This window comes from Sus scrofa, chromosome 4 (assembly GCF_054392235.1).
Source record: "Sus scrofa isolate SSC_HxYL_T2T_F1_AM1 chromosome 4, Sscrofa_HxYL_maternal_Yorkshire_Landrace_v2.0, whole genome shotgun sequence".
Lineage (NCBI taxonomy): Eukaryota > Metazoa > Chordata > Mammalia > Artiodactyla > Suidae > Sus > Sus scrofa.
In genome coordinates, this window is record NC_139386.1 from 121,017,061 (window position 1) to 121,034,856 (window position 17,796).

A 17,796-nucleotide genomic window follows, 5' to 3' on the forward strand; every position below is an offset into this window, starting at 1 on the left:
TGTTCTAAAGCTTTTTAGGAGGGTAAATGGCCTAGTATTTATTTTTTGAAATGCACAACACTTTTACAAAGTGATTTTATATTTTTTCAAGTTAATGTGCCAGGTTTTGTTGCACTTTTTGAATTACATAAATATTTGTAAGAGGCATTTGTCATAAGGACTTATTCTCCGAAGGAAAGATAACTCAGACCAATCTAGGAAAAAATGCTTTGACATTATTTCGGGAAAATTATAGTGACATAATTTTAATTATAGTGACATCTGTTTTTGACATTTTATTGCTATAGAATTCAGTGTCTGAGAAATTTCTGAGTATAAAAGTATGAACATTATGCCAAGTTGTATAAATGGATTCAATATGTACCCAATTCTGTAAAAATGTGTTTCCTCTAGCACTCTATTGCAGCATAATGATAAATAATTCTTTGTATATCATCACAAGTGCTTTGATGGCACACACTTTAAAGAACATTTCAACACGATTTCATGAGACTGGCTCCTGCGTAATTATCAGTAAAATATAGACTTTCAAATATAGCTCACTGGAATATAGTCAAAGTCTGAAATGTATTTCAATCAGAGGACTTGGAAATTTTATTGTATTAATTAATAAAATCATACTATTTGATGAAATGGATTTTGCATAATGTTTAACTATTTCACGTGAAAATGGCAGGACAAAAGTAGTTGGGGAATTGATTATACCTTCACTTTTTCTCTACAGGGGGGTCCTGGTTCATCTGGGGCCAAAGGCGAGAGTGGTGAACCAGGTCCTCAGGTAAAAATTAATCTATTTCATTTGTTTTATTTTTATTTATTTATTTATTTTTATAATGCAGCTCTGGCTTGTATTTAATTTAATCTTTTTTTTTTTTTTTTTTTTTTGGTCTTTTTAGGGCCGTCCCCATGGCATATGGAGGTTCCCAGGCTAGGGGTCGAATCGGAGCTGTGGCGGCCGGCCTACACCACAGCCACAACAATGCGCAATCCAAGCCACTTCTGCAGCCTACACTACAGCTCACGGCAACGCCGGATCCTTAACCCAGGGTGCAAGGCCGGGAATTGAACGTGCATCCTCATGGATACTAGTCAGATTCGTTTCCGCTGAGCCATGATGGGAACTCCCCATTTGTTTTATTTTTGACTTCATATTAATTATTAGGGTAATTGAAGTATCTACCATCTGCTGTACTGGCAAAGAAATTGCTTACATTACCTTTAAGCTCACTTCACCTTCTTTAATTGAAAAATCTCTAATTGTCAGTTGACTCCCAATAACTTGACTAATTTAAACAATATTAAAAGAAGATAATAAGCTAGGATGGGAAAGTCCTAATAGTAAAAGGTCTTCAGAATGTTAAATTGCCTTGAGATTATACAGAGCAGAGCAGAACTATTACAATTGTACTTAAATAGTAGCCCTGCCCCAAGCCCAAGATATTTTCTGGTGAGAATAAACCTAGTAAATTCTCTCAGGAAGGATATTTGATATACTAAAAGAAGCTGACTTTGAGCCCCTTGTAGAGTTGAGGAAATTAGGAGAAATTGAGAACATCTGAGCTGGAATTCTTAAAATGATCTTAGATTATATTTATATGGTGCTAAATTTAAAAGTATTATTTTTCTTTTAATGGTAATAAGTAGAGACATTTATTAAGAAGCCATTATGAAATATACTTATTCTAGAAAACAGAAAAACAAAATGTGATGTATTTTTTAAGATATTCCTTTTTAATGGAAATGCTTTCTGATATACTCAAACATATAAATTCATTTTGGGCTGCAGCAGCTCTTAAGTGGATATCCAACTTTTGGAAAACTTTAAAAAGATAGTTTTATTTTAACAATATTATAATATAAAATTGAATTTGAACACCCATACAAATTCTTTATATCACCACTGCAATCATTAGGATAGAGAAAAATTCTATAACCCCAAAGAGTTTCTTGGTGCCACTTTCAATCACATCTTCCTCCCACTCCAATACCATATCTGATTTTCATCACCACAGTTTTGTATTTCCGAAAATACTGTACAAATGAAATTTTGTGTTATTTAATATTTGATACTGGCTTCTTTCACTCAACATAATGCCTTTAGGATTTGTTGCAGCTGATGAGTGCATCAGTAGTTTATTCCTTTTTGTTGTTGGGTAGCATTCCTTTGTATGGAATGGATGCACCACAGTTTATTTTGAAATGAGAAAATTTCCCTCCAAATTGAGAAAGATATTTAGGTGACACAGAATGTGGCAGCCTTCCTGTTCATGCTTGTTTAATGTTGCCATAAAGGGATGGAAAGCAATTGTACCTTAACTTAGAATTGCGTAAAATTTTGATAGGTCCCTACTTGAAAAGTTAGAAAGTTTAATCTTTTGCAAAGTTTATGAACTTCTGGATCAAACTCACCTCTTTACAAAATAGGTGAATCTGAAAGCATACTGAAGTTGTTTTCATGGACTTTGCAGTTTTCCTTAATTTCTTAAGTCCAGAGAGATGCAATATCAAATGAAGGATTATTTTCATTAAAAACTAAGATTTGTCCTATTATTATTGTCCCTTGCCTTCCAGCTATGGTGTAAGGCAGAGTTTTCTTGTTAAAATATTTTTTAAAAGCTATATTCTTTTAACCTCTTATTATTAGACAACCTTAATTTCATATATCTGTAATCAATATTTCACAGTGACCATAAGAATTATCTGTAATTTCAAGTGTGTATTACATTTTCTATTACACTCATTACATGCATACTATTTAAATTAACTTAAAAGGGGTATAATTAATTAAATACAAAGACTATACAATATTTATACTGGAACTGCATTTGATCTATTATTAGCTGAGTCATTTTATTTAAAAATATGTATATCAAGTCACACGTAAGACTTTATATATTAATATAACTACATTGTACTGCTTCAAGAAAGATATCGAGACCCTTTAAACTGTAATCTGACATGGCATGGTTCCAGTCATTAATTTGCATTAGGGATGGCCAGCTCATCCTCCAGCATTTTGTAGTTAACTGAAAAGAATGTGTACCAGGCACTGTGCTAAATTGTAGGAGTATAATGGAGAAGAAGATTTAGTCCAAAACCATATCAGTTAATAGTTTAATGAGAGGTTCAACTATGAAAAAAGTCAATTATAATCCAATGTGATACCTGCAATAAAAGAATAAATATCTAGAAGACACTTATTATTAGATTTCCAAAAAATGAAGGGAAAGGTTAAGGCAAAAGAGGTGAGGAAAGAAATGGATGATTAAAAGCATTTTCGGTCAAGGCAAGTGTAAAATCCTTAAGGTTCTGAGAACAGGAGTAGTTGAAGATTTTTTTAATGTTTAAAATATCACTTTATATTGCTTCTGTTTAAATGTAATCACATGTCTCTATGACAATAAAATGTATGACTTTCTTGGCAAGAAGTCCTTTAGAAAAATTGATTCTCTTTTCTGCTTTATCTGGACTTTTACAAAAGAAATAATTTTCTTGTGTTTAAAATGATTAAGGTAAGGCCAAGAAGATATAAATTCATAAAACCATTTCTCTCAATGCGATTGAGTTATTGATCAAGAATTCCATAGAATTAATTAACTGTGATGTTTCCATGTAGGGCCCTCGTGGTGTCCAAGGTCCTCCTGGTCCGACAGGAAAACCTGGAAAAAGGGTATGATCGGTTTTCACTGTGCATTTGAGGGCCTCTGAAGTCATGTTTTTCTGTTGTCTTACTCTGTGGGTGCCAGAATCCCATTTGCTTAGTCATGTTCTCGATGTTATCAGGGCCGTCCTGGTGCTGATGGAGGAAGAGGAATGCCAGGAGAACCTGGGGCGAAGGTCAGGAGTTCATCTCATATGTTTGTGTATTCAGATCTTGTAACTCAGGTCACCCCTGACAGTTTTGTATTTTCAAATCAAGTTTCTTGATAATGAAATAATATTTTACATTCAAATAACAGTACAGTATTAGGCTGGGAATATGATGATGATGATGATTTTACAGGGGGATCGAGGATTTGATGGACTTCCAGGTCTGCCAGGTGACAAGGGTCACAGGGTAAGATATACCATTCTATTATTTTTTTTATGCAGAGGTGTTACAGGAATACTATGAAATACTTAGGAATTTATATACTTTAAGAAATAAGAAAGTTAAATATTTGTCAACTCATAAATTATTGCATCTACTAGATACTGGAAGAAAATGTAGAATTACAAATATATTCATATAGATTTAGACATTAGACATTAAAATATTCACTTTATGCAAACATAAGTTGAGGCAGAATCTGTATGCACATATATATGGAAAATATACTATTTATAGAACAAGTGTGAAAATTTAATTTTGCCTCTACTTTTTAGGTAATTGCCTTAAATTCCTTCTTACATTTTCTCTGTGGAAATATATTCAATGAAGGACCTCTACAGTCAGTCTGTCATGAATAGAACAATATACTGGACACTGTATTTTATTATACTGATTAAGTGGTTTCAGTAGAGATAGATGGCACAGGCTACTTCTTTGTAATAATTTGAGTTTGCAATCCAAGAGCTTCATAAGCAATGCAAGTGCATATAATTTACTAAGGCTTAACAAAACACAGTGTTGAAAGGCAATCCAGTCAGTGTTTTTGGTGGGAAATTAAGCAGAGATGTAGTGTCTCAAAAGTTCAGCTTTGGATCATCACATTTTTCTTCTCCAAAAGTTAAGAATGAAGTAAGGACAACTTTTAGAAAAACTGGAGAACATGACAAAATAGAAAGATAAAAGAGAACCCTGTGAAAGTCTAGCAAGATTTTTAGTGTGTGCCTATCACATGTTGAGAAAAATATATATTTTTTTAAAAGTACAAAATTTCTTTAGTTTTCTAGAGTTGTGCTGATTTAATAAGAATTATTTTTAAAGTGGAAAAAATAGTTAAATAAAACTTACCAAAGTGTATCTATGTTTAAGACAAGCCTCAGCAAAACAATAGTTTTCTAAATGGTTCAGTTGGTAGTAATTAAATGTCTGAAGTTATTTTGGGTATTTTTTTAAACCGTTTTGTTTTTAAAATTGAGGGAACATTTCTTCCTAGCATACTGATATATAATGGTAAATAATGTAAAATTATGGTTTATCTTTAGAGTGTCCTAAAGAGGGAAAATAAACCATAGTTTTTTTCTGGCAAATGTTCTATTATATTTGGTGGGATAGTTGTAGGGTATACTTTTAAATGTTCTGCTTTATTTTATATTCTCATTATATTTGGATTTATTTAATAGGGTGAACGAGGTCCCCAAGGTCCTCCTGGTCCTCCTGGTGAAGATGGAATGAGGGTATGTCAAACTTCATTTCCTTTAAGGCATATTTAAAATTAACAGAACAAAATCATGTTGAACTTTCCATTGTCTGATTGTATCGCCTTCCCCTTCATTTTATCTGTCACAGGGAGAAGATGGAGAAATAGGACCAAGGGGTCTTCCAGGTGAAGCTGTAAGCAACTTTCTCATTTTCTTTTCAAATAACACCCTGTGTTGGAGGAATAGTGACTGGTGTTGCATATGTAGACTCAATAATAAACTCAGGTGACTATTGCAGTTTATCTAAGCTAACCAGATGATGCTTATGTGAAAAAACTTTTAATACCTAGAATTCCAGAAAAAGGCTTAGACAAATTGAGAGAAAAAAATGTGGGATATAACAACTTGTTAACCAAGGAATCTTACTTTGTTTTTGTTGCTGCTTCTTTGTTTTGTTTGTGTTTATATATATATATATATATATATATATATATATATATATTCAATAGTTCTGGAATCTATTTATATACAAATTAATCTTATTATCAGAAGAAACAAGAAAGGTGCTTAGTATATACCTGATATACCGATAATATATCATTTTTCCCAGAGTTCCCGTCGTGGCTTAGTGGTTAACGAATCCAACTAGGAACCATGAGGTTGCGAGTTCGATCCCTGCCCTTGCTCAGTGGGTTAAGGATCCAGCGTTGCCATGAGCTGTGGTGTAGGTTGCGGATGTGGCTCGGATCCCACGTTGCTGTGGCTCTGGCCTAGGCCGGTGGCTGCAGCTCCGATTGGACCCCTAGCCTGGGAACCTCCATATGCTTCGGGAGTGGCCCAAGAAATGGCAAAAAGACAAAAAAAAAAAAAAAAAAAAAAAAAAATCGTTTTTCCCACTGAAATTTACAAATGAGGAAACTGAATTGGGGAGATTTATCCAAAGCTAGTTAATCAAAAAACCAGGCTAGTGGCAGGCCTCCTAATTTTAGTCTTAATTTGCCACATTTTAGAGCCTATCAACAAAAGGTATAGTAGCTCAAGTGAATATGAGGGACAGTAAATCATTGTATTGATTTTTCTAAAGAAGGAGGAAAAATGGAGGATGGGGAAGAAGAAGAGAAAAAGTAGATTGTTTAAATAGTAACTTAAAAATCAAGAGAATGGTTTCTATAATTCTGCTAATAGAGTTATCCAGCTTTTTGTTTCTTTCTCCCCGTAAAATATTCTCTCAAGATAGCATTTACCTAAATGTAAAATAAATGAGAATCGGGTCTGTTCTATTTATGTAGTCTATCTGATTGAATAATAAGATTTAATAAGATTCAGTGCTGCTACTCAAATTGGAAAATGACGCAAAGTGACTTATTGGAAGCACCGAAATGTTTCCTATTTTTAAAATTTCCCAAGTGATTCATATGTAAATTTATAGAATCAAAGATAGAGTTCCTGTACTAGAGACTCACTTATTTATTTTGGCTTTCGGGTAAGTATAAACACTACATATTTTCGTCATATAAACACAGTGTTTTAAACTTTGCTCTTGGTGTATTATAAGAAGATGAACAAATACTTTTAGTCTGAACATGACATTAAAATTTGTTTAAAATAAGAGGTGTGTTTTGAGCCCATTTCTTCTGAAAAAATGTGTTTTTCTTTTCCTTTTAGGGTCCACGAGGTTTGCTGGGACCAAGGGGAACACCAGGACCTACAGGACAGCCTGTATGTATTGTTGAAAACAGTCAAGATTTTCTAGGGAAAGCTTGTTCTTTAAACCCCAGAAGCTGTGAAAGCTTTCAGTAGACAGCCAAGGGTTTACAGCCCTGTTACACCCTAAGACCTCATGATCCTGCCTGTCATTTTAACTGATCACTCCTCACTCCATCCGCTTCTTTCTTTACTCTTTTAGTACATCTGTTTTATTGTTTCATGTTTAGTTTATCTAATGTATTATTTTATTGTGTGTTTCTCACCACACAACAGAAAATGCTGCTGGGTTGGCTCATGGACATGTGGAGGAACAGTATAGACCTTGCTTTTTCCCTCTTTTCCATTGAGTCTACAATGATTTTTAGCCACCCTAGTCTAGTGGTCGGCATGCTGATGGATTAGTCTTTTAAATTTTCTGTTGTAATTTCTAAACTAGTAAATACTCATACATATTTATTTTTTTTTTAATTTAAGGGCATTGCAGGTGTAGATGGCCCCCCAGGACCAAAAGGGAACATGGTAGGTAAAAACAGCCTTAACATAACTCCTTTCTGCAGTCTAACTACCAACAAACCATGTTTGTTATTAAATCTAAAATTAGGGTTCCTTACAATATTTTGCAAGATTTTCCAGATTTTCTGTAGGGAAACCTGATGCAGGGACTATTTTTCAATTGAGAAGGAAAAACCTATGATGTGAAATAGTTCCATTAAAGACTCTTTATGTTTTCCTATGGCAGGGTCCGCAGGGGGAGCCTGGACCTCCAGGTCAGCAAGGAAATCCAGGACCTCAAGTAAGTCTCATCCATCAGAGCTTTTTGAGATAATGGGGCAAGATGGTACCTTTTTATAGGAAAATTGACAGCCTCAGATTTTTCTATGTAGGCCTAAGTGTTTATATTGTGAGTATAGGAACATCATTCTTTTTTTTTTTTTCCTTTTAAAAAAATTGAGCTAATCTGCAGACCCTCTTTCTTCCAAGAGAAAAATGAGTCACTCAGTGTTCATGGAATACCAGGTTGAATAACCACACCTGCAGTGGCATTCTGAAAAGGATCACATTACAGTCCTGCTGACAAAAGAGTAGCTTGTGTAAAACTCCTCATAGCATTGAAAAACTTTCTGGAGAATGTGGGGGGAATATATGTACACATACACACACACACACACACACACGCACACACACACTTATAACTCATTTCATGTAAAATAGAAAGCCGTCATTACTTTTAAGAAATTGCATTCTTGTGATGTGATTCCTGACCTATGGAAATGAATTCTTTTAAAACAGGGTCTTCCTGGTCCACAAGGTCCAATTGGTCCTCCTGGTGAAAAAGTAAGTTAATCTGTTGTTCGAGTAATATCTGGTAAACAAGCTTGAGTTGTCAGCCTTAGGCAGGTATAAGGCTTTTGTTCTATTTTTGATAAGATATCTAGATGGCTCAGCACATAAAGAACTAATCTGGAGTTAAATCATGAAAGTAGAACGTGAACAGAAGTCATTCATATGTCTCTGAACTGTAAGTGATAACATTTCACAGAATTTCTATTTGGATAGCTTCCAAATGTGACATTCTCAGCTATATTATTAATTTCAGAAATGTGCTGATATGAGTGAATGTTTTCTCTCTTCTTTCTGTCCTCCTTTTATTTCTCATTATTTAAAAAATGCAATTAGCTTTGCTTGTGACAAAGGGTTTCTAGCAAGATCTAATTAAGAGAAAATTGTGACTTTATCATTGCCACCATTTCTCATGTATAAATGGCAAATGATGTTCTTGCTAATAACTCAATGTCTAGATCAAAACAAGAATAAATCTTTAATTAAAGAGATGTTTTTTTCCCCTATCTCTGCCAGATTTCCTAAGTAATATTTCCTGACCCCTATGGTTACAGAACATTGTTAACTAGTTTTTATTAATGTACTTATCCTCCTTATTTTTGTTGGTTTCCATGAATCTGTGATTTTTAAAAAAATTAATAGTTTTATTGGTGTTAATTTCACATCATAAGAATTTACTTATGTTAAGTGTAATGATTTTTACTAAATTTACAGAGTTGTGCCACAATCAGTATATATTTCAACTGTCACACATTAACTTTGGTTAATTTAACCATAATCCTAGATGGTATTTCATGGAATTGCTTGAGACTAAATATGAATACTATATATATAAATACATATTATATATTTTATATTGCTTAACATAGTGCCTAGAAACACAATAAATTTTAAGTATTTCATTAAAAACTTAAAAATATGACATTCATTCATTTAACTTAATTCCTGTTCCTATAGGGAAATTGTTTATTGGTATGCAAAAAATGAACCTAATTCGAAGTTAAATGACACATTTCAGACTACTAAACAGGATGAAAACTAGAATGTTTTACATGTGCTAACTTTGGTTTTATTTATCTTTAGATACCATTTCTTCTATATAATATTTTAAGAAGTATTTAGATGTTTATTGCTTATAGATAAAAGCCAGCGACTCAAGAATTTTATTAGCAGTATATTCCTATGTGCCAAGTCCAACTTTTTATTGTTTTCAATTTTTAACCTGAAATATTCTTTTCCTCTATTTGATTAGGGACCACAAGGAAAACCAGGGCTTGCGGGACTTCCTGGTGCTGATGGGCCTCCTGTAAGTAATCGTTACCTGATCATTAAAATTTCTACATATTATTTTGAAAAATATATTTCACATGTATTTTAGGAGTGATTGTATTAATTCAGTAATAAAAGCAAATTGAGCTCGTAATTCAACATTGATCTCTCTAAAGATGCCTTATCATCCTGTCACTTCCATATTGCAGAATATTTAAGGAGCTCCCAATGGTCTTTGGACCACTCTAGGCCAGAAGCTCATTTTTTCATACCACTCACTTTTCTCTTTGCATGCTCTACATTTTCCATCACTATACTTTTTATGTCTTTTTCTTTTCATAGAAAACACTTTTCCATTCTCCCTTTTCAAAGAATATATTTCTTGAGAGTCGTGAAATTTCATAAATTTTTTCAGACATCCTACTTGAAAATTCCTCTGCCTTAGGGATTTCCTACTTTTCTAGAAATACAGCAGTGCTTATTATATCTTATTGCGTAGTAATAAATAATGAAATTATGTAATCTCCACAGTTATTTTAAAACATTTGTTATTTATATTTCTTTTTTTCTCTTCAAACTTTTTACTCAGATCTAGGATATAAAAATTTTCATTCTGTCTCTACTTATTTTCATTGAATATAGTTGTATTGGAGCAATACATTTTTATTTACTGATTCTTGATGGCCTGATTGGTATTTATGATGTTGCTGTATTTTAAACTATCCCATTCACATGTCTTAATTGTCTTTTGAAGTTGCATGTATGATTATTTGATCAATATGCAAAATAGAAGTTAGAGTGAAACATCTTTATGTAAGACTAATTGTGACTAGGGTTGCATTGTTGGTAAAAAACATGTATGTTCTCCATGCTTTTCCCAATCTCTTTAAATACACTATGTAGTTGAAACATATCTATCTAATATAAGCTTATGTTTCCTTCCAAATGCCACAGTTTCTATTTAAAACCATACAAACTGATACAGAATGTTTTGAAATATTGAGTAAAACCTCAACAGACTGAAAACAGGAGAACAATTTCCTAATATAAACTACTGTTAATATTGCACCTCAATACTTTATATTTTTGATGAATGTAGGGTCACCCTGGAAAAGAAGGCCAGTCTGGAGAAAAGGGTTCTCTGGTATGTTACAAAGTATCCATTTAAATGTTCTGTCATCTTATCTCCTAGAGAAAATGCCTTATTTTGATAATTTCTGTGATATATATGTATATATTCTTCTACAGTCATTAAGATATTTGATTATTAGAAAATAAGTACCTGAGAGTAGTTGTACTCTACCTGTACTATGGCTTTACTTTCAAAAGAATTTTTGCTAAGATTTAGATATAAATCATGTTTCTATAATTACTTTTTATTTAGGGTATAAAAAAGGTTTTAGATAACTTTGAATTTTGTACTAGCAATTTGATAAATTAGACTAGCATTTAATTTCATTTTTTAAAAAATATTCTCATGATCAGGAATAAATCAGCATTCTGCATATATAGTATATGTGGAATAAATGATCACAAATAATAATAAAGATCTTGGATAAGAACTACTGAATACCATTAAAGTGTTTGTCATTTGAATTCCATCTGTGCATATTACTTTATGATAACTTTTATATAAGGGAAGATTAATTTGTAAGAACAGTATTATCAAAATATCTAAATAAAATATCAAAATAAAAATGTATTCAATGCTAATACTATTTTGGATTACAGTAGCAGGGGTAAGATCATGTTTATTTAGAGGTGCTACTTTTGGATTCTTTAAAATAGTCATCATTACTAACTATTATCTACTATACGATATTGTACATTATGAAATTAAATACTATATATTATTTACTCTAGGTATATGAATGAAATGGAGCTCCCTGTGGAAAATATATAATTTGATCACATTTTTAATGATATGAATGCTACATTTTATACCAGTTTTTGGTTAGAAATTATCATTTTGGTTAATCTACAATTGTTATAGACATTGAGGCTATTTATTAGATGGTTTCAGGCTTAGAAAATCAGTTATTAATTATATAATTATATTGTTTCACATAGTCATAATACTTTTCTTATTTTTAGCTTGAATACATAATGTAATAAATTTGGAATAGGTAGGGTTCTTCACATGATTTGATCATTAAATCTGATTTTAGAAACAAATGATAAACTGCCCAAGAAATCTTTACCAAAAGTGTGGAGTTCCCATCTGCACAGAAGAAACAAATCCGACTAGGAACCATGAGTTGCAGGTTCAATCCCTGGCCTCACTCAGTGGGTTAAGGATCCGGCGTTGCTGTGAACTGTGTTGTAGGTTCCAGACACAGCTTGGATCTGGCATTGCTGTGGCTGTATCTCCGATTGTACCCCTAGCCTGGGACCCTCCATATGCCATGGGTGCAGCCCTAAAAAGAAAAAAAAAGAAAAGAAAAAAGAAATCTTTACCAAAAGAAGAAAAATATTATAGCATCATATATTATTTGGTAAAATTATAAGGTGTGAATGAGGGATACTTCTAGTGCATTATGTATTATGCATTATGTATTTAAATTGCAGTGGGTCTTTTTCAGGGTCCTCCTGGCCCACAAGGTCCTATTGGCTACCCTGGTCCCCGAGGAGTAAAGGTAAATGTTAGTTTGTTTTTTCCTACATTATTTAATTTCAATGTAAAAAGACATAGTCATTTAATTCTTCTACTTTATTCCATAGGGAGCAGATGGTGTCAGAGGTCTCAAGGGCTCTAAAGGTGAAAAGGTAAAATATAATTTATTTAGGTGATTTTAATTGTATGTATTTATTACATAAAACATTTTAAATGTATTCAACAGGTATTCTGTTTCCCAAAAATATTGTGATTACTTTTATACTGGACAATGAAAGTCTGATTTTGTACTCTGTATCCTGGAAACTTATAAAAAGTCGTATCTGGGAGTAAGAACTAAATTATAGAAAAAAAGCAAAGTTATGTTATAGTTACAATCAATCCTGTATCCCTATTTTTTTTTCTTACGTGTTTAACTTTTGTAAATTATTAGGTTGGCCTTATGATTGGAGGTGTTATGATTGAATTGGATCCAATTATATATATTGATGACAGAGGAATGTTTATACCATTTTTTTCTCTACTGAAATACCCAAATATAAATTGAAATGAAGGGCCAAAAATGAAACTTAGAGGTACCGTGATTCAGTTGTGGGAAGAGGAAGTCTTCACATGTGCCACTGAATACGCAGCAAAGGTTTTCATGAGAAGGAAATAAACCAGATATGGAGTTTCCATTGTGGCTCCATGGTAACGAACTGACTGGTATCCATGAGGATTTGGGTTTGATCCCTGGCCTTGCTCAGTGGGTAAGGAACTGGCGTTGCTATGAGCTGTGGTGTAGGTCTCAGATGTAAGATGTGGCTTGGATCTGTCACTGATGTGGCTGCGGCTGCGGTGTAGGCTGGCAACTGCAGCTCCGATTCTACCCCAACTCTGGGAACTTCCATGTGCGGCAATTGCGTCCTCCCAAAAAAAGCAAAAACAAACAAACAAACAAAAACACAGGTAAAGGTGAGTGAAAGAATGTAGACTGTAAAATAAAGAGCATTTATAGTTGAATTTTATGAAGAAAACAAAATGGATATTTTTTTTCATGTAAATGTTTTATGTAAATGTAGAGTTCCCAAATCCTTCCATGATCATCATGTTGAAATGACGTTACTCAGAATTAGTTACTCAGAATCAGTATTGGATTAATTCTCACTGTATGAAATTAAAAATAAAAACAAGGTTAAGTATAAAATGTTAGTAGGTAAGGTGAGAAATATATGAAATACAAATCTTGATTTCAAGGATAACTCTTTATTCCTTTAGTCATAATATCAAATGCATCTTGAGTGGATTTGCTATTAGTGAGAAATAGATAATAAGAGATAGACTTATTATTTACATTTTATTTTATTTTTTGAACAAATAAAATAGATAACATACTGAGGCATTGTGAAAGTATAGTCAGTTCTATTGTGTGAAAAATGTCATTCATTTTAAATTAACAGCTACTTTGTTTCAAATCCCAGTTCATCTTGATCATCACTAATGAACAAGGTGTATTGTCTCCCTGAGCTGGCAATGGAGCATAGTGATGGTTTAGACAGTGTTGAACTTGTAATTCTTTGCAAGATGTTTATGCAAAAAAATATTGTTTCATTTTGGAATTTGAAATCTCAGTTTTTATTGGTGATACATTTAAGTATCAATTCAAGTTGGTTCTGTGGAATTAATGCCAACCTAGTATTTGTAGAGAAGGCAGTGTTTAAAGGAAAGACATTTAATTGAGATGGGAGATTTGTAAACTTTTTGGAAAGAAGGGTAGTGGCAATAGATGATTAATTAAGTGAGGAGAAACCCACTTCAGAGAAAAATAAATGTGTATTATTTATATGCAGGAAAGTGATTTGAGATTATTGCTTGAGTGTCATATGGTCTCAGAAGAAATAAGTAAATATGTAGAGAAAGAATTAAATTTTAAATTGAGAGTTATAAGTTCTTAGTTCTGATTTTAGTGCTCATACTATAACTAGACATGTAAATTTAGATCATTTACTTTCCGTAAGCCTTAGTTTAAGTCTGTAAAATGGGAATATTATCCTAAAAAACCTCTAAGGTATTTTTCAACTATACCTTTAATTGCATACCATATATTAATCTATTAAGAGATAACCTAGATTTAGAGAAATGTTATATAAATTTTAATAGAAGCTTTTTATAATAAGAATTTTTCCTATTTTCAAACTCTGTAAAGAACCATTAAATTATAATTAGTTTCAATGTACATTATTTATTTTGTTTTTCTGAATATATAACTTAATTGACGATTTATCTCATAAGAGATGAAGAGGGAGTTGAAACTGTTTTCTATTTACAAATAACAATATTAACTCAAGGTGAAATAGTGCATAGTGCCCTAACTAGAATAAAGTTCGCCATTGTTGAGACCCAGATTTGTTCCTTAGTATGTAAGAAACCTAGCCTAATTAACCAGGTGGCGCAGGTAAATTCCTTTTTTACACATAACCTGAAATCTGTTTCCTTTTTAAAAATTATTAATTCGGACCCGATAATGTAGGACTCCAAAATCTAATAGCTTAAAAGTGTTTTTTGTTTAAAATATGCCACTTCTTATTAGGATTTACTTAATAGCTTGAGTCATCTAGTTTATTTTTTTTAATTGTGAATGTATTGAAAACCAAGTTTTGACAGAAACAGAATCTAGACCAATATGTACTCTCTTAAAAAAAAAAAATCTTTCCCTGAAAAAAGTCATAGAAACTGTTACTGATTTTAGACATAGGGTGATGTATTTTTTAAAGTAAACTTGGCAACTGTGTAATTACCCTTCTCTTTAGGGGAGTCAATAGGAAGTTAAGCGATCATTTTCAGCTCTTAAGCCTCTGCTGTTGCCCAGATGCATTCAGTGCAGAGAGTATCCTAATTCCACAAGGCTACTTTATGACCAGAAAGTTAAAATGTTATACTTTTGTCTTAAAAGAAACTTTTGGACCTGTCAGAATTCTTAGGTTTAGGTAGGATGTAAGATTGGATTCCTTTTCCAGGTCAAGATCTCATATATCCGTAACGACCTGCTATTTTCTGAAGTTTAGCATACTTTACCAAACTCACAATGAGGCGTGGATGCTTCTAAATGCACATTTAGTAAATGTTTATTACATATCTTGATCATCGAGCGTCAAAATGCCATAGGCACTAGAGAGCCAGAGGTTAATTAGACATGATTCTTGACTTTGACCCTTTAGTAGAAAGAGACCCATGATCTCTTTCTACTAAGGGCAGGATGTTATAATAATAAATGTTCAGTGGGGGCACACAAAACAAAGAGGTTAACTTTAAGGAGGGAATATTGAGGTCATGGAAAACTTCATAGCAAAGTCACGAACCAAGTTCTGAAAGAAGAGTAAAATACCACAAGACAGTGAATGTAAAGGATTTGCAGTTGTGTGTGTATGTGTAAAGGATTTGCAGTTGTGTGTGTATGTGTAAATGGTTAACCGATGCAAGAATTAAAAATGGAAGTATATCCCAGTGCTTTGGATGGGAGTAGAGGGAAGGTTTAAGACCAAAGGTAAGACTACAGAGGTGAACAAGGGCTAGATCACTGTGAGGAGAGAAGGGAAATTGGCAGCTTATATTCAGCATTAGCACATTGGAACCATTGAGGCATTTTAAAGGAATATTGATGTGATCAGTTTTGTGTTTTGTGGAGGTCATTTTGGCAGTAGGATGTGGGTGTATAGTGCCAGTCTTCCTAGCACTGTGCTCATATTTGACCTGACATGTCTTTTTTTTTCAAACTCTGCAAGTCCAATCAATAATTAAGATACCGACTGCGCCCTCACATCTTCTGCAAATTCACTTCTTGCTTCTCCGCAGCCATGACCAGCATCAGCACAGTACATCGTCATCATCCTCATGCTCATGTTTTTCTTTTCTAAACACCTTTCCTACTCCACCTGTACTAAAATCAATGCAAATGTTCTACCTTCAGTAGAATATTTATTGGTAAAACAGCATCTTCAAAGTGCTCCACAGTCCTCTGAACAGAGTAATTCTCAGTTAATGCTGCTGAACACATGAATGATTATTCCTTAGGAATTTAAAATTTTTCTTAAAATTAAGAGATAGTAAAGTTGTTCATGAAGCTTAGTTTTTAAAAGTCTAGTTATAGTGAGAATGACAGGAAATGTTGCCATAGTCAAAATTTCTCCTCTCTTTGCTAAAGGATGTGCAGTTTTCAGCATCACTGGTTGGTGTCTGTGATGTGACATTGAGCAATCTCTCTTTTTACATAAAGGCTATCAATTTGCTTATGCTTCACATGAAGAGAGACTGTAACATAGAAAACAAGTTGAGCCAGAAGACATTTACCTAAAGCACATGAGACAAAAATGCATGATATAAAAATTTTAGGTATATATTGGTAAATTAAGGATAAAGACATTTTTTTTGGTAGCCCAGAGTTCTTGAAATCCAAAGGTAATTTAATTACTTAAATTTTTACTTTTTGTTTGTTCAAAGTAGGATACATGTTGTTATAAGAACGTGGTTATTTCCCTCATAAGATAGAGAAGATTTAATGGACACATTTGTGAAAAGTCTTCTAGTAGCTTAGAGGCATTAAGTATGGGAAATTGGGAGAATACTGGAGATGAAGGGTTAAAATAGGAAAGAGGAGGTTTCACAATTAAGATTCACATTTCTCAGGACGATTTTCCCTAATTATCAGTATTCATATTTCATATAACCATAATTTAGATTCATCCAAACAATTGATTAAAATTTATTTTTTACATTTTTTAGGGTGAAGATGGTTTTCCAGGATTCAAAGGCGACATGGGTCTCAAAGGTGACAGAGTAAGTAAAATGAAAATTTGTACTCGTACATATATTAACATATGTGTGTGTGTTTATTCTTATAATTAAGTGTTGTGATCAGGATAAATAAAAATGTTTGTACTGTCTGAGGCATTTTTCATGTCCATTTTCATATGATTAGGATTTTAATTTTTGTGGAGATAATATAGTATCAGTTTTTTAGATATTATTTTAACCTCTATGTGTCCCATAGCATATTTATACATACATAGTTACATATATATTATATATATTTATATGTATAGTGCTTTTGTTTATAGACATTTTCTAAAACAATCAAATGCTGAATATAATTAATTCAATAGGTTTTTTTCTGCGTATTGTCCACATACAGTGAACTTTGCTGCCTAGAAACTATATTTGCAACTGTCATGAATTTTAATTACATAGTTTTGAATTTTTTAGTGTAAAAATAGTACACTGTTTTTCTGTTAACAAGTATCTTGAAAACAAAATTGTGTCACCTAAAGTAAATTAAATGTTTTTAGTTGGGAAGATTTATTTTATAACTAGCATAATAGTATCTAATAAATTTAAGCAAAAATGCATGTTATAGAATATTTATTTTCCTAAAAGGCATATAAAGCCTGTGTCTGGGATGGGGGCAATAACTTAATAATTCCAGCATTTAATATCTTAAGTGTGAAATACAAGTCTAAAATTTTTCTTGTGTTCCAAACATTGATTTCCAAAGGTGCTATGATGTGGGAGGAGAAATTCTTTTTCCTCCTATCTTGATAAGTTCT

General features: G+C 32.6%; 1 protein-coding gene across 6 annotated transcripts in view; it reads left to right on the forward strand.

Moving 5' to 3' along the window:
* COL11A1 (collagen type XI alpha 1 chain) overlaps positions 1 to 17,796 on the forward strand; it is a 526,061-nt gene that overhangs the window by 406,879 nt on the left and 101,386 nt on the right. For 5 of the 6 annotated variants that reach the window (XR_014844630.1, XM_085023829.1, XM_085023830.1 and 2 more), the window contains 15 exons: positions 725 to 778; positions 3,617 to 3,670; positions 3,784 to 3,837; positions 4,004 to 4,057; positions 5,269 to 5,322; positions 5,435 to 5,479; positions 6,952 to 7,005; positions 7,468 to 7,512; positions 7,733 to 7,786; positions 8,284 to 8,328; positions 9,587 to 9,640; positions 10,703 to 10,747; positions 12,186 to 12,239; positions 12,325 to 12,369; positions 16,976 to 17,029. Coding sequence is in view for 4 of the 6 variants with exons in the window: in XM_085023829.1 (XP_084879955.1) it covers positions 725 to 778; positions 3,617 to 3,670; positions 3,784 to 3,837; positions 4,004 to 4,057; positions 5,269 to 5,322; positions 5,435 to 5,479; positions 6,952 to 7,005; positions 7,468 to 7,512; positions 7,733 to 7,786; positions 8,284 to 8,328; positions 9,587 to 9,640; positions 10,703 to 10,747; positions 12,186 to 12,239; positions 12,325 to 12,369; positions 16,976 to 17,029 (765 nt within the window). In the remaining 2 variants the exon portion in view is untranslated. Of the gene's footprint in view, positions 1 to 724; positions 779 to 3,616; positions 3,671 to 3,783; positions 3,838 to 4,003; positions 4,058 to 5,268; positions 5,323 to 5,434; positions 5,480 to 6,951; positions 7,006 to 7,467; positions 7,513 to 7,732; positions 7,787 to 8,283; positions 8,329 to 9,586; positions 9,641 to 10,702; positions 10,748 to 12,185; positions 12,240 to 12,324; positions 12,370 to 16,975; positions 17,030 to 17,796 lie in introns of those variants that run through there. The other variant, XM_085023832.1, reaches the window with a different exon arrangement.